Source organism: Lates calcarifer, linkage group LG14 (genome assembly GCF_001640805.2).
Source record: "Lates calcarifer isolate ASB-BC8 linkage group LG14, TLL_Latcal_v3, whole genome shotgun sequence".
NCBI classification, from domain to species: Eukaryota; Metazoa; Chordata; class Actinopteri; family Centropomidae; genus Lates; species Lates calcarifer.
In genome coordinates, this window is record NC_066846.1 from 9,746,167 (window position 1) to 9,771,169 (window position 25,003).

General features: G+C 41.8%; 2 protein-coding genes across 7 annotated transcripts in view; both read right to left on the reverse strand.

Moving 5' to 3' along the window:
- LOC108897048 (protein Dok-7) overlaps window positions 1–12,825 on the reverse strand; it is a 31,947-nt gene extending 19,122 nt beyond the window's left edge. For 2 of the 4 annotated variants that reach the window (XM_018696438.2, XM_018696437.2), the window contains exons 1-5: window positions 12,553–12,821; window positions 12,407–12,452; window positions 10,690–10,920; window positions 8,147–8,347; window positions 2,995–3,114 (exon numbers count right to left, since the gene is read on the reverse strand). In XM_018696438.2, the coding sequence (XP_018551954.1) occupies window positions 2,995–3,114; window positions 8,147–8,347; window positions 10,690–10,920; window positions 12,407–12,452; window positions 12,553–12,606 (652 nt within the window). In that variant the 5' untranslated portion in view covers window positions 12,607–12,821. Of the gene's footprint in view, window positions 1–2,994; window positions 3,115–8,146; window positions 8,348–10,689; window positions 10,921–12,406; window positions 12,453–12,552 lie in introns of all 4 variants that reach the window. The other 2 variants (XM_018696439.2, XM_018696441.2) reach the window with 2 other exon arrangements.
- A 535-nt stretch (window positions 12,826–13,360) lies between these two features.
- On the reverse strand, window positions 13,361–24,494 carry LOC108897049 (hepatocyte growth factor activator). Of its 3 annotated transcripts, XM_051075478.1 has the most exons (15): window positions 24,184–24,494; window positions 24,035–24,098; window positions 23,548–23,641; window positions 21,840–21,913; window positions 21,600–21,743; window positions 20,502–20,633; window positions 18,986–19,096; window positions 18,273–18,447; window positions 17,347–17,444; window positions 16,445–16,564; window positions 16,053–16,317; window positions 15,037–15,176; window positions 14,552–14,692; window positions 14,194–14,336; window positions 13,361–13,681 (listed from the first exon to the last, which is right to left on the reverse strand). In XM_051075478.1, the coding sequence occupies exons 1-15, from the start codon at window positions 24,247–24,249 to the stop codon at window positions 13,508–13,510; spliced, it is 1,941 nt and encodes a 646-aa protein (XP_050931435.1). In that variant the 5' UTR covers window positions 24,250–24,494; the 3' UTR covers window positions 13,361–13,507. The 3 variants fall into 3 exon arrangements, with proteins under 3 accessions (XP_050931435.1, XP_018551958.1, XP_018551959.1); XM_018696442.2 differs by lacking the exon at window positions 16,445–16,564 and having other exon boundaries at window positions 24,184–24,491; XM_018696443.2 differs by lacking the exons at window positions 16,445–16,564; window positions 17,347–17,444; window positions 18,273–18,447 and having other exon boundaries at window positions 24,184–24,489.
- Window positions 24,495–25,003: the final 509 nt, after the last annotated feature.

Sequence of the window (25,003 nt, forward strand, 5' to 3'; positions counted from 1 at the left end):
TCGTAGCCTATCCCGCTCAGCTATATTCCTGCGGCTCGCTCATCCCACCTAAGCTCCAGTAACGCCTCCTCCCCTTCGACCAAGTTAGGATTCTCTGGCTCTAGTAGCTGGCAAAGATGGCACCAAGCTGTAAACAGGCTTCAAAAAATGCTATAGTTACAAGATAAGGGATCAAAACTAAATAAAGTGGCACTTGGTGGACGACAAACAGCTCCTGGAAATTTGCTTTTAACATTTAGAGCAATAATCAATCGGAAGATCTAAGTTTATAAATGTCAAACATTATAAATTCTTTTTCCACATTTAAAGACAAACATTTTAGTGATTAAATGTAAAACAGGCTCCATGGGGATGAAGTTTCTATCCTGGAGACTAAACAGAGAGCGGACTGAGGTGGAAACACCACAGCACGCAACGGTAACAAACAGATAACTGAGCCTGGGAGTGTAAGAGCGATCAGTCAAAACAGTGACTGCCAGAGAGGCAAAGAGATCGAGTTGGTAGCTGTTTAGGACCGAGACACATGCACAAACTGTGAAGTGCAAAAGAGACACAATAAAGGGCTGCAGAGAGGAATAAGACGGTATAAGATGAGGGGAAAAGGAGGGGAGAGTGAAGCAGTGGGTGACCGAGTATGCAATGAAGGCGGGGAGATGGGGGGGTGGCCAGCAGTGGAATCCTGTGGATGAGGTTACACACATGCCCAGAGTGATTAGGAGGCTTTGGCTGCTCTGCTTGTGTGAACTGTGACTTTGACCCCCTCGCTCCCCCGTTCCAACATCCTCCCTGCTATTTATTCTACTACGTGCAACAATAATAGGAGCATGAGCTCAACCTGCGATTGGGCGGCGAGATGTGTGAAAACCAGAATACTTGCAACCCCCCCCCCCACACCACCACCCCCACCACACACACACACACACAGACACAGACACACACACAGCTGCCCGCTCCACATTTCCTGTTAAGTTGCAGACTGGGTGAGAAAGATTTTTAAAACTGCTGGTGTGGAAAATCAAAAGGTGTCAAAGTGGACAGCAGGAGAGCAGATAATGTTTTAACAGCTTTAGTAGTATTAGATCTAGGATCCAAATGTGTTATTATCATAACAGAAATAAGAGAAGTCACATAACTAAGATACAGTGATGAGAGTATTTTCCTGTATGATTCTTTGTATCTGAGACCATTTCAATTATTTCTATTTTTTGGACAGTTTATGTTGGATAGAGAGGTATAAAATATTTGAAAATAAGAGTTTGGAGGCGCTTGGCAAAGGTCTTAGCCTGCTGAATCACATTGGCACATTGTTCATATGTTCCTTTTTCATGGTGCCAAGTTACAATTTATAGTTTATTTTAAATTTAAAGCTGCAACAACAGTTTTTTTGCCTCTTGGCGACAGCAGAAACAGGCTGCAACAGGAACATATTACCACTTTAGAAAGTTCTAATGGCTAATGTTCAGTTGCCTTTTTATTGAACACATCGAGCTACTTTAACTTTCATTTGGAGTTGTGTTTGTTTCCACTAGTCGCCTTGGTTCTGTTCAGGTCTCTGTCATCTCCTGAGGAAAAAACTTTTTAGCTGCTAAATGCTTCTCCATATTCACCAGCTAGTCGCTAACTTTGTTGGTCTGCTGTTTGGTGCTGAGCAGTTGCTTTTTAGAGCTTTTTTGCTTGATGACACTTGCCTGTGTCTGGAAATGACACAGATACGAGTGGTGACGCTCATTAAAGTCGCGGCTCATGACACCAAAATGAAGAGCTAAAAACTCTCTGTCGCACTGAGGGGAGCTGCAGAGTTAGGTGGTTATTAATTTGATTAATCAGGTAGTATATAAACTGTAAAATGTATAATGAAAATGTCCATCACATTTTCAGTGAAAGCCTTAGAGAAAACCTTCAAATTGCTTTTTTATCTTATCAGCAATCCAAACCCCAAAGATATTTTGAGATTGAGAAACACTGGAAATTACTAATGATTACCTACTTATCAAAACTGTTAGGGATTGTTTTTCTTTTAATCCACTTTCAGCACTGAAATCAAATAAACAATAATAATAATGTTCTTTTACAGCAGGCTATGCCCTGAAAAAGAAAACTAACCAAACACTGACAAGTTTGCACAAAGTGTAGCAGCAACAGGGGAGCAGAAGAGCTGAGGGTGGACAGGCCAGAGCTTAGTGCTCATTATACAGATAAACTTCACTGTCACGGAATAAGTATTGTAATGTGCTCCACCCTATTAACTTCTTGGAAAACTTACCACACATTAGTTTTCAAATATTCACAAATGGAGATCATAGTGTTCACATATTAGATCTACCAGTGAAATCCTGCCAGACAACTCCCCCGTAACAATAGTAAAAAATACCTAATGGCTATTTGGAACTCAGCCCATGCTCCAGCTCATCCACCAGTAGCGCTACGTGCACAACTATACATAGACGACAACTGAATTTGCCTCCATAATCACAGTTAGTACAGTAGCTATCCTCTTACTGATGTTTGAGGTGACCCTAAGCTTTACATTCACCACAGTACACTTAAATCAGGGGTTAGGACGTTTGACTGAAATTATAAATTGCTTCAGAGGATTACCCAATTATTAAAAAAAAAAAAACAGCTGTCAGTCATAATTTAGACACATCAAAGCACATCCATCCACAGCGCAATCCTCTGACTCATTCTGCCAAAAATGGCTGGATTCCAGGAAGGCAGCACACCGCACCGCTATGATAAATCCCTGGAAGCACAGGAGGGTAGCCATGCAGGGTTTGCTGTGATTATAAAGACAAGTGTTGACTTAAGTGTTTGCTCATACTCCTTGGCAACCGTGCGGCTATTCATTATCCAAACAAGCATCACACAGAGATCCACCTTCTCTCTCTAAACAACAGTACTTACAACTAAAACTTTCCCTGTGTGGATCTCTTACATGCAGTCGGTGTTCCAGTCCTTTCCAGCTAAGCAGCTTTAAACACCTCTGGTACTGACCTGGCAAAACTGGCCGCAGTCCAAAAGGGCCTCTGGTGGGGGAGATGCCTCTGACGATGCAGTCGAATAGAAAGCTGATCTGCTCGCTCTCAGTAGATGCGAGCAGAAAAACACCAGCCCCTGTAGAAAGCAGACTTTATTAGTGTTGTGTAATTTTATTTGCAGCACTGAATTATCCACTGCCAGGCCAAATATAATGTGATTAGTAAAAATACAAATTAAGAAGAAAAATATTACTTTGAGACGGGCTGGGTATCGTTTAAAATCTTTCAGTAATAGCATCAATATGACTGATAACCTGGTTATTCTCATTATCAATGAATCAATTCCTCTTTGGTCTAGAAATGTTAAAAATAGTAAAAAAAAAATAAAATAAAATCATTACAATCTTGAAAAGCCCAAAATTAGCTGCCAATTCATTTCCTGTCAATTGACTAAGTCAACCAAGCAGCTGTATAAAGCTGTGTCTAAATAAAATACTGTATAAACTGTGGTTTAAAACAATAAATACAGGATCAAAGAATGAGTAAACAATGACGACACATTTTATCAAACATTCACTGCCACGGGTTGTTATCCAGCCCGAGTCATGGCTGTGTTTATACATTTCACAGAGTTTGAAAAAAATCTAATTTCCTCTTCTCAACGGCTTCCAGTTTGTCTTTCACATTGATTTACTATCGTCAAAGAGGGTATAGTGACGCAGAGGTCAGAGGTCGTGCTCTCCAGAGGTCTCCTGACCTCCCTCTGGCAATACAACTGGCTGTCCATTACAAGGTGTCAACAATAAAGGGTCATTGTGTCGCCCTGTCCCTGAGACCACCCATGTCAAGGCTAGCCTAAATCACATTCCCAACACTGCTCTGGCCATGAGCGGGGTCAAAGGTCAGTAGCAGAGTCTGCTTATAAGATATATTGCCTTTAGAGTCGTGGATCTGATTAAGAAATATCTCAATCAGAGAAATATCTTTGGCACAAGAACTACTACTATGCTGAACTCATACTTCATACCTTCTCTTTGTGTGAGGACACACAGCTACACATGCCACACATTTTGATAGCAGGTGAGTGAACATCAGGTGCACTGCCAATGGCTGGAGCACACAAAAAACGCCACAAAGCCAAACGAAGAGCAGGTGGCAGAGCTTGTTTAGTTTACAACACGATAAAGACTCTGTGTAGGAACAAAAACAACTCAAGTGGACCCTTCTGGTCTCTCTGAAAAGCAATAAAACACAGCATCCATACAAAGTAGCAGAACTTATTAAATCGTGTTTGGTAAGTGGGAAGTGTAAATTAGCTTGAATCTTCACTGGCACTGAGAGCCAAGCCTGGCCTCTTTTTTTTTTTAACAGCAGCAAAGGCATCTAAGCAGACAAATATTAAAGGGGTTGTTTGTTTTCAGGACAACTGTACTATTCTTTCTATTCACTCACCAGACAGACTCATATATACGGTTGTTTGCATTATCCATTAATATGGCAGAAATGTTCTCAATTTCTAAATTAACTGTTTGGTCTATAAAATGTCTGAGTGTGGTGATTTAATGTACTTGATAAATTAAATGAAGGATTAATCATTGGGCTTGTTTGTTTCTAGTTAAGATTTTAGTTTTTATTATTCAGTTTTAGTTCAGCTCAGTTCAGTTATCAATTATCAGTTAATTTGCCTGTTATTTTCTCAATTAATCATCTGTCTATAAAATGTCTTAACAGTTTGTTAAGAGACAGCATCAAAACTTTGGCATTGCTTAAAAACTACAAAACTGGCTAACTGATTATCAAAACACATGAATCCTCTTCATCACACTTTGCTTATTTGGCTCGCATTTCCTACAGGAAAACTGGAAACACTGACGATGAACTGTCGAGCAGAATGTGGACAAAAGGTTGAACAAATGCACAGTTGTGCAGCTGCTTCAGCCAGAAGTGAGAGGTCTGACACTGTTACACCACTTCTCCCTCTGCTGTGGATAAACTGCAACTGAGAGATTACACGAATGAGGAATGCAGCACACAAACATTTAGATGCACTTTTATGTTCAAACTCTTTTCCTTTAATTTTTCCTTTTTTTTTTTAAATAAGAAAGTAAAAGCGATGTCTGATCTTCTTTATATTATATGAGATCCACTGCTGAAGAGTTAATGGAGCTAAATAAATCACACATCACATTCTCAAGTGTCATGTTTCCAGCAGGGTCATCGCGTGTCCACAACACTCTGATGTCTCTGGCGTTCCCCTCGTGTCTGTGTCTGTCCCCCTCCAGGTGTTGACACACACTCGTCCCTACTTTAATGGTTTCGTGTCTATTCCGAGATGTAAACTGTGGTTTACCTTATCGCGGTGACACACACACAGCTATGAGTGTTACGACTGAGCACAGAGAGAACTCATATTCCCTAAAAACAACTTCTCTGGAGTGATGCATGATGTTGCGTTTTGGACGCAGCAGGGGTGATCCTGCAGAGACTGAATCGTTCCCCCCAGCAGGTTTCTTGTTGTCATGAAGCAGATGTTTTTTTAAATGCTCTACCTACAGAGTCAGAGCACAAAACATTAGAAACAAATAAGAATATGTTTAAAAAGTTTACTGCATTTTACGTCATATGCTTCACATCATTCAGCTATGCAAATCAAATCAGCAACAACGGTCCACTATTTCAGTTTTATAACACACACAAAAGTGTGTGGACAACCAAATAATACATCCAAGAGTGATTTCTGGATATCTTCTATAACAGCCTCCACTCATCTGGGAAGGTCTACTAAAGTCCACCAACAGTGGTTTGGGAGATAAGGCCTAACTTGCTTCACAAATCTTGTCTTAAAATGACCAAACCACAAAACTAGCTGTGATGGAAGTAGATACAGGAGATGAAAACGGAGGCTCTGGTGTCCAGCTTCCAGCGCTGTCAGCAGCCCAGCAGGAGAGACTCTCCTGTGGTGCAGTAGGATTTCATAACTGAGCTATGACCAAGATGTCAGCTTTTACTGTCTCTGAGTAAATCTGATGTTTTCCAAGTCTGACGATGGACAGAGACATTCAAATGTGAGTTTTTAGGTAAAACATGAGAGTTACAGTGTGGAGCAGCTGCAACATTTGCAGGGAGATTGATGCATTTCTTCTATTTGTAGAGAACGTGTAATGAAGAAAATACTGTGTCCAAAAAAAAAAAAAAAAAAGAGATGAACCAACAAACCACAATCACCTGAACAATTTATATACCAAAGATGACACCACGCCTCTGACATTACTTCACAAGTGCAGCAGCCATACTTGAGCCATCTGATAAGGTGTGAGATATTGAACAAACATGGAAACTAGTCAAAAAGTATCACTAGAACTGAAACTAGTTGGAAAAACAAAATGTACAAGGTGTCCAGATACTTTTGAACATATGGTGAAGGAAGGCGAAGGGAGGAAAATGAGAGCAGGAAACTCCAAATGGATCGTCTATCAGCCAGTAAAATACTTCCTCAACTCTGAATTGAAGGCTAATGTGAAAACTGAAAACCAATATCCCAGTGCAAGAAAACTAAACAGCTTAGTCACAGGCCATTAGCTGCCCTATAAAGGTTACAATCAATCAAGCTTTCAGATATGAAGCAGTTAAACAAGAACCCATTGAAAACCCTACAATCCGCTCATGACGACATCTGCACATCTCGCCCTTCTGGCAGTGATAAAACACATCTGAAGGCTCTTTTTTTTTCTTTGTTTCATAAAACTCCATTGAGCATCTTTCCTAATGTGTCCGCCTGAGGGAGGCCAGATGTACGAGCAGATAGGGAGGAAAAACACATCCAGTGACTGAGTTCATCCCACGAATTCTAACACTGACACTGATGTTCGTCGTGCTGAGCGTTGCCAGTAGGGAAGTGGGAGCGTTGCACACAGGAATCAGCACTGAAACAATGATTTAAATCGAACGTCCTGAGGGATGGACTGAATCAGAAGCAACTGTATTTACTATGTTTAACAGCTTCTATGACTTAAAACAGAAACCCACAAACATGTACCCAGAATGTGACAGAGGCTTCTGAATACCTTTGTGTTCTTGGTTTGTGAACACAAACGAATGAATCACATTCAGTTGTCCACACTTAATCAATTATTCATCACCCTGACGTTACAGACGACAACAGCGTGATCAAAACTAATCTCCCTCCAGCTACGAGTTTTCATCCAGACAGTCCTTAACTTAAAAACAGGCCTGGGGGGAGGGGGGTGAGTTGAGGCCAGAATAATCCATTTTCTCTGGACTGCTGGACCCAAACATTGATTGTGCAGACTATTTTGTGTTGCCGTCACAAGAAAAAGGGATTATATTTTGCACAAACCACACTGGCAGAATGAAGGCAGAACAACTTAATTATCACAAAGACCCAAACTTAGAGCTTCTTCAGCTCTTCTGAGCGGCTGTAAAGCATGTGGTTGATTCACAGTTGCACATGACGTTATTGTATGGGGAAGGAGCCTCTCTTTCTTTAACACTGCTGAATAAAAGATACAAATGAATCACCTCGAGTCACAGCCTGTGCTTATTGGGTCTGTTTGTGAAAGACATAAGGAAAACACGGCTCATATCATGATTTAATGAGCTATTAGCCTCTAATGGTGCGACCCCAATTTCACTCAGGAGACACTGCGGTCATGAGATGATGAAAGATAGTGTTTAATGTGCCTGTTCTGAGACTGTTTGTCTCTCCTTAAAAACACATTTTATTTGTTTCATTTTCACTATATATGGAAGGCTGCTGACTCCATTTTGCTTATCTTCTTTTCTTATTTTAACCTTGCTATTATTTATTTCTGTCCCAGTTTTGTTATAGACGTTCTGTTTTGTAATCCTCCCACTTGTTTTTTGTGGTATAAAATGATTTAACTAAATGTACCAAATGTCCATTACTCATACTCATACTACTCCATTATAGCTTTTTTTTTATAGTTCGTTAAATTCCCCTCATGCTTCACAAACACAACTGTGCTGTTTCAGCATAACAGCCAATTATCTCGATGCTTTAAAGAACCTTCTGCCAAACACAAAATATAATTTTATGGAGCTGCACAAAAGCTAAATGCCCAGTTAAACTAAATTAAAAACGTCCAAATGTCGCATAAAAGTAGCAACGTAAGTAACGATGAACTTACAGTAACCGCATCTTGTTCCTCCCTCAAACACAAATCCATTGGGTACGGGTCCATATCTGCGCAGGTCCGGAAGGTTCCAGTGGCCGATGATAACAGGAGGGACGTCCCGGGCCAGAGCCAGTAAGTTGTTGCACAAATGAAGAGTTGCAGGTCCAGTCTCCAACCTGGTCCCTGGTAAGACTCCGACACTGAATCTGTGAACTGAGCACAGAACAGAGTGAGCAGAGAAGCAGGTGAAAAAAAAAAATGACAAGAACAGACGCTCAGGTTTTAGATCTTAAAGTATAATGCAACAATTCTACCGTACAGACATGAGAGTGGTATCGATCATCTAATCCAACTCTCAGCAAGAGAGCAAATAACTGTATTTTTCAAAATGTCAATATGTCATTAGAGTGAGCATTATACTGATAGACACTGTAGGACTATAGGAAGCTGGATTGTAAACAAACTTAGATTTTAATCAGACTCCATCAGGAAACAGCTGAAAATAACTGGAGTAAAACTTTAGAGGATGGAAAACAGTGTCCTTACACAATCATTACTTCATCGTGGATTTGATTTCATTCACCAGGAAAAGAAGAAACAGCTGCACACACACACAGAGTGAAATCTGCAGGCCGAGTCCTGAACACAACAGGCTCAGATCTAAAGCCCAACGCAATCCATCAAATCCTGTCATAAACATCTGTGCAACTGAGTCTGTGTTGTTGCTAATACGAAACCAAAGAAGAAAGCTGGACATAAACACATCATACATTTAAGTTTTATTTCTGCCTGTGAGATTGTACAATTTCATTCAAAGCATGTGTGGAGTTCCCCTGCAGCACCGAGTCAAAGATTTTTACAGCGCTGAACAAAAACTTGAGATTAATGGAGGCGATGATGAGGAAATGTCGGCCAGCTGCGTCACGTCATCACTCAGGTTGAGAGAGATTCATGCGGTGTCACACGCGACAACAAAAGCTCTGCGCGCAGGCTGGCAGGTGACATTTCTTCTGGTTTTGGACGCACTCCACACTCCACACTCCGTGGCATTGAGCGTCAGGCCACACACACACACACACACACCACACACACACACACACACACACACACACACACACACACACTCTCTCAACACGTGCGTGCCTGAGCAGATACAGGTGCGTCTATAAAGGCAAGCACACGTGTATATTTTGACATAAACAAACGCCAAATTAAGCAACACGTCCTCCTCCACACAATCAGGTTGTAACACTCTCATTAGTGACTGCTGTAAAACTCGGCTGGATTCCTGTCACCAGCTGAACAGTCCAGCACTATTAATAGCTCCTGTCTGTTTATCATTTATGTAACTTACATCATAGATCCACACAGCAGACTATGTATATGTCAACGAGTGTCTGCACTAGGCTACAAATTAACATTTATTTCTTTTGCAGACAAAGGTCGGTGCCCCTAACGTCTCATATATCAGTGCTGTAAATTTTACATGTTATTACGCAGCTCTGTCAAATCAAATTGAAGGGAAATGCTAATAAACGTGCAAAGTCAAAAACTAACTGAATATAAAAGTAAAAAAAAACAAAACACGAACACTGATAAATAATTGTTTACACATGCAACTTTTTCCAAGTTCTTCCAACTTTCGCACCTTACAGTCAATTATCCCAGCTGGACGACTGTACCATGTTGTTCTCTTGCCTGAATAAATCATCAATACAGAAACTGCTGCTTATCCAAGCAACTCCTTAATCCTGTGTCTTGCCTCCGTTTCACTTTCTGCAGGTCAGCGAATGGAGTGTGTTTAAGATCCTGCCCATCACCTGTAAGGCTTTCATAAATCAAGCTTTTCTGCTATGACCAACAGGCCAGAGAATATTCTAACACAGGTCTCCGTCCTCCTGTTTTTAGGCACAGTTTCAATTTGGAAATGTTGGAAATTCAGAATAAAATCTCAAACATGATTTTAAAAAAAAAGTTTTTAAGCTTGGCTGAGGTGGAAAAGTTGGTGAATCAACAAAAGACAGAAACAGATTCAGCAAATAAATCAAGAGGTACATGAAGCGTGTGATCCCTTTCCACCAGTTTCTGCATTGTGTTTGGTCATATGCGGTTTGAGTTGCGCTCTTTTAACTGCGCCATCTTGGTGTGTCCTCGTCTTCTACAGCGGTTTAATGTCAGCTGACTGGAGAAGTAGCATCATCAACTGTTTATCCTGACAAACCAACTCCTGATATTCATATAACAGCAGTGGGCAGAAACATACATTGATTTATTTATTTAAATTTGATTAACCACCAGGAAATCTACATCTGTGAACTTTTATCCGTTGTTCTGGAAAGGTGCAAACTTAAGGTTAGGTTTGATTTTCCTTTGACTGCAGTTAATTTTAAACACTGAAACACCTGCCAGCATGATGGATGAACTACTCTGCTTGTTCAGAACTGCTTTAACTACACCACCGTGAGGTCAAATATTGTGCTATTTTGTAAATTTCGAGGAAGTGATACACCAGAAGAACAAAACGTAGAAGTAGAAGCACCAGTAGATTTTCTCACCCTCTCCGAGGCTGTACCGTAGGCGGATGTCCCACGCCTGCAAGGCCTCCCTGCTGTCGAAACCCAGTAGAGCGGCCTGGTTCAGACAGAGGATGGCCAGAGTGAAAGCCACTCCCTCATACCACTGTCCTGCTTCCAGGCCGCAGATCTCCTCCAAGGTGACACAGGCTCTCTCCTTGTTGCCCTGCGCTTTGTCGGACTTGTCTTTGAAAACCAGCAGCACGAGGCAGTCTGGAGAAGTCAGGGAGTTAATATGAAACGTGACAAAGGCAGAAAAATACCTAACACTTACTTAACTGCAGTTAATGTTTAAGTTTTGTACAACTTTAAATGTGACACTTTCCTATAAATGACTGGAAAGCTGAAATCCTTACAGCGTCATATACTAATAAGATGTGTTCTGACACACAGTAGGTGTTGGAGTGTCCTCTTGTCTTTGGCACCTTGAAACAATCAGTGTCAACTGACAAAACAAGAGAGTGTGTGTGTGTGTGTGTGTGTGTGTGTGTGTGTGTGTGTGTGTGTGTCTGTGTGTGTGCGCGCGCATTGCTCTCCCTCACACGAACACACCTCTTAACACACATAACTGAGGGATGAGCGCAGACAGCTGTGAAAACACTGACATCGAAGATCTGAGGAGGAGCAGCACTCAACCTCAGTCTAACCTGCCGAGCATGTTAAGTTGTCCAGCACCAGATATCCAGAGAAACTTTTCTGTGGCACAGTGTAACAGAATACAGACAATTCATCATTCACAGTTGCTTATTCACAAAAAACCACAACGGTAACTGACAAACTGAAGGGTTTGGATAACAGGCAACATGAAGCCTCCTCAGTAAATGTGACCAAACTGCAGGTCCAGACTCACTCAGTCTGTCTTTAGGACATTAACATCAATGGTGATATCAAAGAGTCAGTAGGATTATTTAAGCCTGAAAAATGATGCTCTGAAATAATTTGAAAACCTGTCGCACACCAACTTTTATATGAACCCAATGTGTGAGAAAGTCAAGGTGAATTGTGAATGTGAAGTAAGAAAAATGAGTGTCAAAATAAATGTTCTGCACAAACAACAGTGAGGCAACACAAAGAAAAAACTTCCTCTGAAAGCATCAGGGCAGATTCAAAGCTGAATACTGTAACCTTAAAGTCCCCACATTGTGTGTAACAGAACACGTCTTTAATTACAGGTGTGAAATGTGGCCCTGACTTTACAGCCGAATTCAAGGCCAAAAATTAACAATAAAAAAATATTTTTTATTAACCCCCATAAGCTTTAAAGAATCTGTAGTCAGAAATTAACAAAAACAGCTCTTTTTCTCTCTGAGCCTTTGTGTTACCTCACTGACTGGACACTTCATTTCAAGTCTTTCCTACACATTCAAGGACTTAAAGTTTCGTCCCAGGTTTCTGCTTCGGTTTGGACAGTTTGGAAATTCATTGTGAACATTACACTGAGCCCACAGACGAGGCCCATGTTGTGAATATACGAACACAAACCAGGCCGTGGCAAGACAGGAAGGTCCATGCTGCTGGAAAACACACCGAGCAGCACCTGATACGTTCAACTGAGCTTCCTCCATTGCGGCGGAAGATAAAGTGCGCATTCATTTGTTTACACGCTGCGCAAAATGTTCACATTTCAGTGACAGCCATAGTCAGAAACCAGCGTGAAAGTGCAACACTGACCGGTAAACGTCGACATTTTATTCTTTACCTGCTACAGGCGACGGCTTGCGAAGAACGAGCCACCTAGTTTTCCACTGTAAAAGAAAAGCAAAACAAACTTTTTTTAAGCACAGATTAAAGTGCGCCGAAGTACTTCTGCCATATCCCGACAACACTTTTAGTCAAGCTTAAGACCTTTTTTCCATCTCTGAGTCTGGCGTATCCCTCCACGACAACAGAATCCGTCATCTTCAGTCATAGTTCCTGACAGCTGCAGAGTCGCTGCCTGAATGAGGGGTCACTTTCAAAATAGCTGCTCTCTCTGCTCGTGGGGCGCAAACTCGCCCCCAGCAAGGCACATGGAAAATGGCATGACCACTGTCTCTCTCTCTCTGCGTGTGTGTGTGTGTGCACCAGCCATTGCTGCTGCCACCTGGGCTGCTTTACACCACCTGCTGCAGCAGGGAAAACTACTGGAATAAACAATCACATGATTCTCATACCACAAATAACACATTTCATAAAGACTTCTGGACATTAAGAGGCATTTACTTGCACTTGGAAAAAATGGGAAAGACAAACACACACGAAATATTTATTTAGAAATCTAACAGAAGATATTGGGTTGTTTTTTGGTTTAGCATTATTAGTTATTATTAGTATTTGTAGCTTGCTAAAGGAAATTGAGGGAGAAAAAACATGTTAAAAACATGTCAAATTAGGAAACTACTGAAAGTGAACCGCATGTATGATGTGCTGAAATCAAAATAAAAGTAAACAATGAATTGTAAATTCTTGTGCATGAGAAAGAGATAAACAGCAGTAAATATGCATTTTCCTGTTGTGGTTAAACATTTATTTTATTCACTCATTTTTGTATATTTCCTAAGTAAGCTGAAAGCTTCCAGGTGAAAAAACAGCAACTGCACTTTGAGGTGTGATTGTTTTGTCTAGCTACTTTAACTGCCTTACACTGTGATCTAATTAGTCCCAAAGACACTCGAAGCTTTATCAAGTCAGCAAAGGTTTATTCAGTCACAAAATGTTTCACAGTTAAAAAAGGTCAACTATAAACTTCCACAAGCATTATAATAAAAAACAGTAACAATATAATACAGTACAATATCTCATATTAAAGTCAACGTTCAGTTCATGAAGCCTTTGGTTTGCGTCTGATCACTGAATTGATCCAGTCGATATAGTTCACCACTTTAGTGTAAACACCGGGTTTTCCAGAGCGACCGCAGCCCTCCCCCCAACTGATGATCCCATACAGGAAGCTGACATCATTCCTCGCGCAAGCCAGAGGGCCCCCGGAGTCGCCCTGAGGGGATACAGTCCACACTCATAAACATACATGCACAGATCAAAGCCGAGGCACACAAACAGCTGAGTCACACACTTCAAACTTAACATATTACTAAAAATTGCACTCTAGCCCGTGAGGTAAACAGTTGACTGTGACATTTAATTTAAGTGGAAGGAACTTAAATATTTTACACAGCGGGCTGAGTGGGTAGTCTGCCACTGAGGACACCTCTGCAGATATGAGACCTTCACTAACTTCCCCCTGCACTGCACTCACAGGGGAATCCCTGCTGCCATCTAAAGTGCTCGGATAACTCAAGACAACTTTCTGAGATCGACTCTTGCAGACCTGAGGGAGGAGGTCAACAGCTATGTGGACTTCAGGGGTGTGTTTTGGCCAGAAGACGTGATCGTGATCATTCCATACTGTTACGTAGCTAAATCAGTTTTAAATCGTACAGATGCTTCTGTTGGGAAACCTCCACTCAGCAGCGTTAGACTTAATAACCACACTCTGTGCTTTCCTACCTGGCATGCGTCGACGCAGCCGCCGAGCCCCGCGCAGATCATGTCGGCCGTGACGTGATTGCCGTAGACGTCCGGCTTCCTGCAAGTATCATGAGGAATCAGCCTCACTCCGGCCTCCTGTAGACTGGAATAACCCTCTGCCTCTGTCAGATAAAACACAAATAACACCAAAAAGAAAAGTTAGTTAGTCAGTTAGTTGCTCGATTACATCAATTACACAAGTTGCATTTAAGGCCAAAACACACCATTATTATGTATGTATTTGTAGAAGCTTATTTAGCGATTTCTATGACTTGGAGAACTTCACACACACACACTCGGATCTGTGAATAGCTGCCACCATGTCCTCATCACTCACTCTCATGCATGTGTCCCCAGCCGCTGATAGTGCAGCAGTAGCCGTCGGGGAACGTCGTGTTTTTGTCCGGGAGACAGATGGGCGCGATGAATGGGGTTCTCCTCACACACCGTCCGTCCTGCTTCTTCAGTTTGATCAGAACTGACACAAAAAAACAGTGCAGTGTTATGAAACAGGCAAAGAGACACTGAAACATGTAGTTAAAGTGATGAAGCAAGTGGTAGACTTGGAGACTCCGTTTGGCCAGCGAAACTGCCACACCCAACTGTAAGTGTGTCTGTGTGTGTGTGTGTGAGAGTATCTGTGTGTGTTGATGCGGGGGGAGCGCAGGGACACAGCTGCTCAGTGACGCACAGCTGTGCACGCAGACCAGGGTCTTGAGTGAGTTTGTGTGTTTCTGAATGGGGACAGGAGGTCTCCTAGTTTATGTGAGTCACTGGTATGTGTGTATCCTGTGTGTGTGTGTGTGTGCAATTAATGATTACCAATGTCATGTAGCGTTGGATTAAACACTGAGAACTGCTTTGGAAAGATGTACTCCTCCACTCCGAACGTCCTGGTGTTGGGATCGGTGACGTTGAATCTCTGCTGGCCGAGCACCACGCGGAGCTGAGACCTCAGGGGGCTGGAGGAAGATTTTTTTTTTTAATCACTGGCACAGAAAAGGATAAACTGACAATACTGTCCATCTGTATAACATTTCAGTCTGAAATCTCCAGAATTATCTCCAGGCGCTGAATCCTGAGACGCCCTGACCTCTGTTTTACCTCCAAGACTTACTAAAATCCACAGCAGACTTTCAGGTAGACTGCTGCAAAATGGATCTAAGGATCTAATCTCCCCAGAGGATTTTGTACTGTAGTGTGTGCAATGAACACTGTGGACTCTTGTTCTGCTTCAACCAAACTGCACATGGTAAAAACAGTTTAGTAGTGAATGTATATTAAAAGAAAAAGCAGCTTTTAGAAGATAAAATGGCCGTTTGCACTCTGTTACTTATGTCCACGTGCTTTAACAAAAGATCTTTGAACTTGAACAATGACAACGTTATGCCTGTTTGCTGACATCAGGCGCACATGTATGTATTTGTCTGTAAACAGCGTCTGTGCACGAGATGTTCTTAGGTTTTTCCTCGAACTGGATGCTGGTCTAAATATAGTGCGTTCATAAAGCTGAGGGGTCACAGTCTTTAAATGACGTGGCCTCTTCCTCCGCTGCGACGGTCAGAAAACAGTTTGCTCCCCTCTGAATAAAGAATGTTTCGTGAAGGATTTTTTTTTCTTACATTGCTGACTCAAACTAAGCTTTCAGCCTTCCACACACACACACACACGCACACACACAGACAGGCTGAAAAGGGCTCCCAAGGACAACAAATGTGCTTTCACTCACAAAGTTTTAGAAGTGCTTAGTGAAAATCTTCCATTCAGTTTTAAAAAAAGACATCCTGTACAGTATGTTGACTCTAAAACCCTTATATCAAACAGCTGAAATGACATACTTGCGGAAGAAGCAGTGCGCCGCGGAGACGACCCAACAAGAGGAGACGAGGGTGCCGGCGCAGAAGTCCGACTGGCCGATGTAAATCGCCGCCATCCACGGGTGAGTCCCCGGCAGAGCTGAGTTTCCACCCAGGATGCGGCCCCTGGCTATCGACAGCCTCTTCTTGTGCTTTTTCCCACACACAGGCTTCTTGGCTGGCTTTTGGGGGTTAGGTTTTTTAACGACGGGCAGCACGTTGAACGGGATAACCCTTCGAGAAGAAGCTGAGTGAGGAAACAAGTGAATTATTGTATATTAGTAAACGCTACTATAAAGAAGGATTTTCTAACCAACATCACTACAAACTAGTCTTAACAGCTAGACTATTTTACTAGCACACTTCCTAGATACCTCTCCTGTGTATTTTCCATTTTGCTGGTGGCTGATTCCTCCCTTCAAGAAGCACAAAAGCTCTTCTATAAGGTGATAATGTCAGGGAAACGGAGGCATCTTCATGCTGCAAATCATATGCTGAAGAGAGCACAACAGATGGAACGAGCTTGTGGATTTTTTTGCGCGCACACACACACCCACCTGGCATCCTGACAAACGGGCCAACTGCACCAAACCCCACTCTCCACATAAACATTTGCTTCCACCTGACATGACACGCTGATTCACCGTGACTCATGCCTTATTTCCCCCCTTATCTCATCGGGCCCACGTTTTTTTTTTTTTCTTTTCTTTTTAAAGAAAAAAAAAAAAGCTCCGCCTCTGAACAAGTCAACTCGGCTGAATTCAGCAGGCGTGACTCAGCAGGGATCAGCTGCATTCTCCACACTTTCAGTTTTTATTTATTGAGGTGTTGAGCTGTTCTGAATGTTTCTCAGATGGAAAGTGTCAGCGGCTGTGTCATCTAGTCAAGGCGGGGACAATAAAGATATGGAAAGATGCAGCAAGCGGCCTTCGTGAGAAGCCTTTTTCATGCTTTTTATACTTATATTCAAAGAGGCATTTAAGGACAGATAAATTAATGTGTCATCCTTAATAAGTTAGATAAGGAAATAAATCTCTGGCTTCTTTTTGGCCATTTAAAAAAAGCAAATGAAGGAAGCAAAAGCTGTCTTGCAAACATGTCGGGCCAAAGTAACAGATATATGACGCCTTAACCATATGGCAAATCATAGATGTATATCAGTAGACTCATTCAGTGGTGAAATTAAGACTAAAAACATGTTTTCCTGAGGAGTCGCTGTTCCGCTGACAGCAGAAAAGAGACTACAAAACTCCTGTCCTGTGTCCCCTTTACTCACACACAGGCATCACACAGGAGGGGACGTCACAGTACTCCCAGGAGATGGCACCATCATTTAGTGTGTAGCACCACGGCTTCTTGTCCCCGTCTGGGTTTCTGCACACACACACACACACACAGTGTGACAGAGTGTTTGTAGGTGTGGCATTACTCAGTACAATAGAGTAGCTAAATGGCTTCCAGGGGCTTTTGTTGTTATTTTGTATGAAGAGGTGAAAGCTGGGTTTGATCTCTGGAAACACCTCACACTCACAGTCCAATGATTTTAATGAAAGTTTTAATGATTAGGAGGGAGGTTTTAATTCATATTAGAGCCACAATATGCAACTTTTACCAGCAGTAAACTAACGCTAAACGCACAGAATCCATCTGAGTCTGTTCTAGTCAGACAGTCTAAGCCTGTGTGTTTGCATTCAAAGTTTGCTTGAAATTGGCTTTTCTTTGATGATTGGGACATTTCTGGGCATACATCGTTTGCTGTAGGCATGCTATATGGCTTCTGGGTAGTCATAGCAACAACTGAAAGCAAGAAGAAATGGAGGAGGACTGAATGTGCCGGAGATAAGACCAGTTTTTTTTTTTTTTAATAATCATACACAGACTGGGTTCACTATGTGCTTCTTTAAAGCTCATGGTGGTTTTATGGTTGCTTGCTGCCTCTGAGTAGATATCATTGAGGGCTCATGCATATGAGTGACGAGTACTGGCACATGAACTTGACAGATAAGGAGTAGGACTAGAAAACAGCTTTGTTAGCACAGGGTAAAAAGTCTGTTTTAAAATAGATTTTAGGGCAGAAGAATAAGGAAATCTGGCTTTACAGATAAGCTATTATTATAATTAGAAAGCCTGTAATTAGAAGTATTTTTCATTTGTCATGATGCTACCAGAAATATACACACACACACACACACACACACACACCTGCAGTAGGCGTGCTCGCCAAGGCCCTTGAGGGGCGACGCGACCACCGTGCCCACATGGAGCTCATCATGGAGCAGGTCCGAGTTCCAGGGCAGACACCGGGCGCCAGACACCGTGGTGCTCACCAGCCCTCGGTAACCTCTGCCCCTGCTGTTATAGCACTCTGCCTCTGGCTCTGCGCGCGCACACACACACACACACACACACACAACCCACGGGCAGAGGCACAAAGAACAATCTCAGTCGTGTCTCGATTCCACAGTTTTACACAGGTATGTAAACAGCATGAATGCAATCAGGCTATTTCCGGATGCAGATGAGTATCTTTGGCGATGACAGATCTCTTTCACATTGGAATCAGTCAGAACAAGTCTTCAAAAAAATCCCTCTGCGTGCATTTAACAGTTGTACTAACTGAGGACGAGTTCAGTAGCTCGCTCATGTCTTCACCTGCTACCACTATTCAAACACACACACTCACGCATGAACATGCATACATGGCAAATACAGGGTAACACATAAAGATGTCACTCAACTGCCTGGTAGACACTCATTAAAACTGTGCAGCCATTAGAAAATGTGAATCCTATTATCCATCATTTTCAGCCTGATATAAGTGTTATGTGATTATTCTGATCATATTTAATCAGAGCACACGGTGCATCTCTAATTGAATGAGGGAAACATTATCATGCAGACTTGCTTTTACTCACCGAAGCTGCAGTACGGTCCACTGTAGCCACCCCTGCAGTTACACACTTCCTTCCCGGTGGATGTGATCAGTCGACATGTTCCATCATTGTGACAGGGGTTCGTACGACACTCTGGACACATCAAGAACTGACAGTTCACTACAGTTCACACAACTGTTAATTCACCAGCCCTTTACATATCTTTGAGTGTGTAATATAACTCATTAGTATCAAACACTTCTCATCAAATAACCGCTATCATCATTATTTGAGTTTAATTTCAGCCTCAATGAATGTTTTAAATTGTCATTAACTCATTAATCAGAATTTCTATTTCAGTATCTATTTCTGTGCTCCCTGAATTTAAAGCTGCATCAGTCAATATTTTTATGTTAACAACTGACAAAAAAACAGTGTGTAGTGTCACAGAGGTCACTTGTAGTAACAAACCAAAAGACATTATCATTACATAACTTTGCACCCCCCCCCCCCCCACACACACACACACACACACACTGCATTTTAGCATCTTTCAGTTCATTGTTTTGGTTTTCTGGCCCAGAAATTCAAACTGTTCTGGTTCCGCTTCATGTAAACGTGAAAATAGGCAGCTCTTTATGAAAACGTGATTGTCAGAATTGTGTAAACAGCTTTTTGTGGTGCCCCCAAGTGGCCAAACAAATAAATGAATGCAAAGAAATTTCACCACTGAAAAATAACTTCATCAGTTCAGTACATTGCAGTACGAATTGACCCTGCACATAATGTACATAAAGTATATTTAGTCCTAAATATTCATCTAAGATCAGTCTGTGAAATATACCAGAACAGTGGGACCATCTAAAGAGCACAGGCCTCGGTGCCTAAACGCAAGCATTTCAGGAGGTGATTTCATCACCTTAAGAAAATTTTAGGTCATGTAAGCCAACAGATAAAACTGATCTCAGCACCTCCACTCTCCAATCTCAGCTGAAAACCAAGTCAAAACACATTCAGGTGCACTTAGGTAAAAGGAAGCTTTTTTCCCTCTGTATGAAAAGCCCCTACCATCATGACAAAAAAGAGTTTCGGTTCAGGGAGCATGAAACCACCTTAGTGCTGCTCGCCCCTCTATGCCAGAGAATCTGTTAAGATGAAAGCACCTTATGGACCCATGGGGTGTGTCCTAAAACACCATTCCTGAGTCACAGTGAGTCATATAATCTGCCTTTTCTTCCATGGCATGGTTACTCTTGTAACTATGGAGCTGTGATCAAAGAAAGGGTAGGACCTGTCTTTCATATCTTCTGCTGGGAGGTGATTTTGGTGGGAGGAAAAAGACATTTTTTTCAGGCTGGGAGGAGACGGATACTTTTTTTCTTACTTTCATTTGAGGCATGAAAAAGTTGTTTTCTTCATCTTTAGTTGAAGTTTTTGGGAAAAGCTGCACACGATGTATAAACCACTAAAAACTTAAGAGTGTTTGCTGTAACTTTATTTCATTCTTAGTTAATAGTTCAACAGTTTGTCAAAGTGCATTAGAAAAGAAACAACTTACTTGTATAGTGGACTCTTTCACACTCGATTTCGCCTGCCACACATGTGCACTGTTCCACGTTACGGAGGTAAATTCGTCCCCAAGACTCTCCGATGTCATAATAGCGCAGGTGTATGGTTTCATAGCACTTCTCTGAAAAGCCGACACAAGACATAAAAGGCGATAGGTTGAAATGTGAGAGGAGACTGAAGAGCTCAGCGGAGCGTACAGAGCAGAGTTTGACGGCTGAGGCTGTACGAGGTGCATTCAGAGTGGACGCATGTGGACACAGAGTGTTTTTTGGTGTTTGATTGTTTTGGTGGTGAGCATTTTAAATGGCTTTGGATGCAAAGTGAAACCTGTGTGCATGTGGCTCATAACTGATTCATCACTTTTGCTTTGGCTTCTCTGGAACTGGGGGTGAATTCTCTTTAACAGAGAGAGAAAGAAGAAGTGGAGTGTGAAATAGGACTCTTGAGAATATTACCCATATACCTCTCTGTATATTGAAAAGCATATCATATGAAATTGCTTTCAAAATAGCACATATACATAATAGTTTTCAACAAAATAATCTCACTCAAGGTCCTCTTACTGGATTTTTCCAAGCCTTTCAACCAATCTCACAGCCATCATCACTCAGCTGAGTTTGCCCAGTTGTCGTTTAGTTGTTTCAGTTATCATCATGATGACAGGGGGTCATTTACTGCCTTTTCATTTAACTGATTCAAAACTAAAACAACCAGGCAAACTCTATTCCCTGATGAAGACCATGATATGAAAAGAACAGTAAAAAAGCCAGTAAGTGGGTCATTTGTCATCATGTCTTGACAGTAATGGAGTGAGTAGATTAACTCAAAACCCCTGTCTACATGTTTCCTATGAACAACATGAACATGATGATAAATGGCGTAAACTGTAAACATGTTTAGAGAGATTATTTCCTGGCAAAGACTTGTGTTTCCTTCTGTGGCTGTCAGGTGATTGACAGTAAGCAGCCTACTGTGACACACTGATATGAAACCACTCAACACAGAGTAGACAGATTGTCTAATACAGGCAGTTATCAACTGTGATACTTTCTAATACTGCAGACTGAATGAATGAATAATAACCTACTCTGTTCACACAGTCTCCCAGAGAAGCTCTCTGGACACGAGCACTCAAATGTTCGTAGAGGAGGGATCGGCGTGCAGACGCCTCCATTCTGACACGGATTCACCTGACATGGGTCTGTGACTTTCCGAGACGTGTGGACAAAAACTGAAACACATCAAAAAAAAAGAAGGAAAAGCAGAATTAGAGGAGGAAACAAATCAAAACACACAGTATTTCTCATGATAAAACAGTAAACTACACCTTCTGGTTGAGTTTTCTCTGGAGCACAGAAACCCCACCTATGGTCCCGATCAAAATTATGAGTAAGAGAGCACCTGTGAGAGACAGACACATAATACAGTCAGCAGCAAGTCACCTGGATTATAAACTGATGAAACACTTACAGTGAGATTAGGGTTGGGCAGTATGATGACACGCACTGTGAGACGACAAATCTGTCAATAACATCTCTGCCTGGATTAGATCATTGTGCATTTTGCAAGTCAAAGACAACAACTTTCTTAACACATTAGATTCATTCATTCACTGTCTGCCCACCACTTTGGTCTATACTGAAATATCTCGAAAACTATTGAAGGAAATTTTTTTTCATCTTGTACTATCATTCCCATGAGCCTCCACTGTACTGTTTAGCACATTTTAGCATGCTAACATGCTAAACTATGATGCTGAACATGAAAAACTTTACACCCGCTAAAACATCAATAGCATTGTTATTGTGAGCATGTTAGCATGCTGATGCTGATGAAGACACTTAGTGTTGCTATATGATGTTTGCAGCTAAAAGCAGACATTCATATCTGGTTATTTTATCCATTAACAGTTTCTCAATCATTTTTTCTGAAATTATTGTTACATAAAATCACTCATAGCAGATGATATTAACAATCCCCAATCTAATTTCTCTGTGGTGGAAATGCTGCACTTTTAGCAGCTAGCTTGATACTAAGATGAAAAAAAAACTCAATAACCAACCAACACAGTCAATCATTCACTCATTTAATCAAAGAGAGGTAACATATTTCTGCACCACTCACTGAAGCTGCAGTACATAAAGAAAACCCATCTCGACACTACGCTCATGAGCACATCACAAAAACATGTAGGGTCACATCACAGTAGCTTCAGTGTAGGTGGACCAGAGATGTTGGGCCATATATAATTGCATAGGTGTTGCTCCAGCTTGCTGGCACCCACCCTTTCCTGTCTCAATTCCAGAGAATGACGACTGGAAAGACCTTCAGCCCATCTGTTTGTTTGTTTGTTTTTTCAAAATATCGAACTAATAAAAAAAGAGATTTTACTGCTGTGTCACAATCTGAGGCAATAAAATGCCCACATGACAGCTTTACTGTGAGAGCTGTTTACTACCTTAGGATAAACTGTACTGGTAGGAAATGTGTTCTAAACTTCATCTACACAGGAAGTTATTACATTTTATCTTACGTCACCTTTAAAAACAACTGGTTGTGATAACACAAATCATTACAAGGCTCAGAAACGATTCAGCAATGAGCAGTTTATTAAAGCCAATTAGCTCATTACCTCATTAAAAATTGCATAATGTGTCACAATGACACTCTTGCACAAATCCCCCATCACTGCGAGCTGTAATTAGGTGCGACTACACGCCCCCATTACACGCTGCATCAGTGTCACAGCCACCACAGCGGCGTCTGATGGAAAATACCCCTGTTTCTGTTCATCTCAGGTCATGCCACCTTGAGGAGAAGTCATACAAAGAGCCTGTGATGTAACACCTACGCTGTGTGAGAGTGGTGTGGAGAAGCTCTGAGTGTGTGTGCGTCTGAACAAAACCAAATATGACGAGGCAGCACTTGTACAAGTGTTGAGTTGTCTAATCCGACTGGTGATTACACACACATGTTAGTGACTGTTTGTGTAACCAAAACAGTAGATCCAGACAGGCTGGCTAATGAGGACTCACCACAGTCTTGAAGATAAGATGGTGATGCAGTGATGATGAAGCCTTCCACCCTGACGAAATGGGAATTTACATTCTTTGCCCGTTGTTGTAAGAACTGGCAACAGAGCAGAAAAACACTGTGTAAGTGACTTGTGCTGAACAGTGAACACAACACAAACAGTGAAATCAGAAACTGTCTCCAAAACATTTGTGCAGCTTCCCCCCTGTACCTCAAACACAAAGACTGCTCTCACTTTTTCCCCCATGGCTCTCTGATCAGGGACAGTAAATCCACAATCCTCTCTGCAAACAGCTAAATCATGCTGTTAAATGACAGGTAACTAAACTAAACAAGCACAAGCTCCCACATGCTTCAGGTTTTATGTTGCAGCACCAACTTTCACAGCTGAAAATATATCAGATTCACTGCCAGTTCAATGTGCATCCTCCCTCCCTCCCTCTCTCTCTTTTTCCTCTAAATTAAACACAGGTCTAAAGTAAAACCTACCTTTCCGGCTCTCCCTGAATGGCTCTTTAGAGATGGCTGTTTCATATCCAGGGACTAGTATGCGCTGAAAAGAAGGAAGATAAGTTATTTTTACGCACGCACAATGGATAAAACGACAAGCATAGGTGAGGAGGATGGTCAAAACTTACCGCCCGGGCACTGAAAACACAAGGTAGGAAAAGTAATATAAAGTATGCCATCAGGAAAGTTTGCATCGCCTGCTGCCCTGGTGTCCGGACAAGGTTATTTCCTGAACTGCGCGCCTGTCACGTTATATCTGTCAGTTTCAGAGTCCTCAGCCCGCTTTTGGTCATAGGAAATGTGGGAAACCCTGCAAGTATTATCCTGTCCCACACAATATTAGGCTGTATTGAGTAAACCCGTTGCGTCATTAGGCTTGTCTATCTCTGAGGCATCCTATACCCTGGTGGCTGGTGGTGTTCCCTCAACACCTTATCTACAGCCGCCCACGGCGTATCATTGCAACTCATCCAGAGACCAAAACTTTCCAGAGGCTGAGGCAGAGGCAGGGGGGCGCGGGTGATGGTGCAGCAGAAGCCCCCCCCACCCCACCCCTGTCCAGTGGCCTGGGTCACCTAAACAAACGTTGTTTTAGGCTATGATATCTGGTTGTTGTATATATTTTGTTTTTTAAAGATGCTCAAATTAATGGTTTTAAATTTATCAGCAGTAAATTGCTGTAAATCTGGGTTTAAAGTTCTGTTAAAGCCACAGCAGGACACGCACCGGTTAACAGCAGTTAATTAAGCTAACAGGTAACAACTTTAGCTTGAGCTAATGCGAGAAACTGGCTCAAAGGTTGATTCCCTCAGATAAAGTGCTCTAAGAACACTTTATTTTAACAGAAATCTTAGAGGTGAATTAAATTAAGATAATATAACAATACTTAATGAAATTACAGTGTAGCATACTAATTATCCTTAGATTAATTCCTCAGCTATTCAGAGT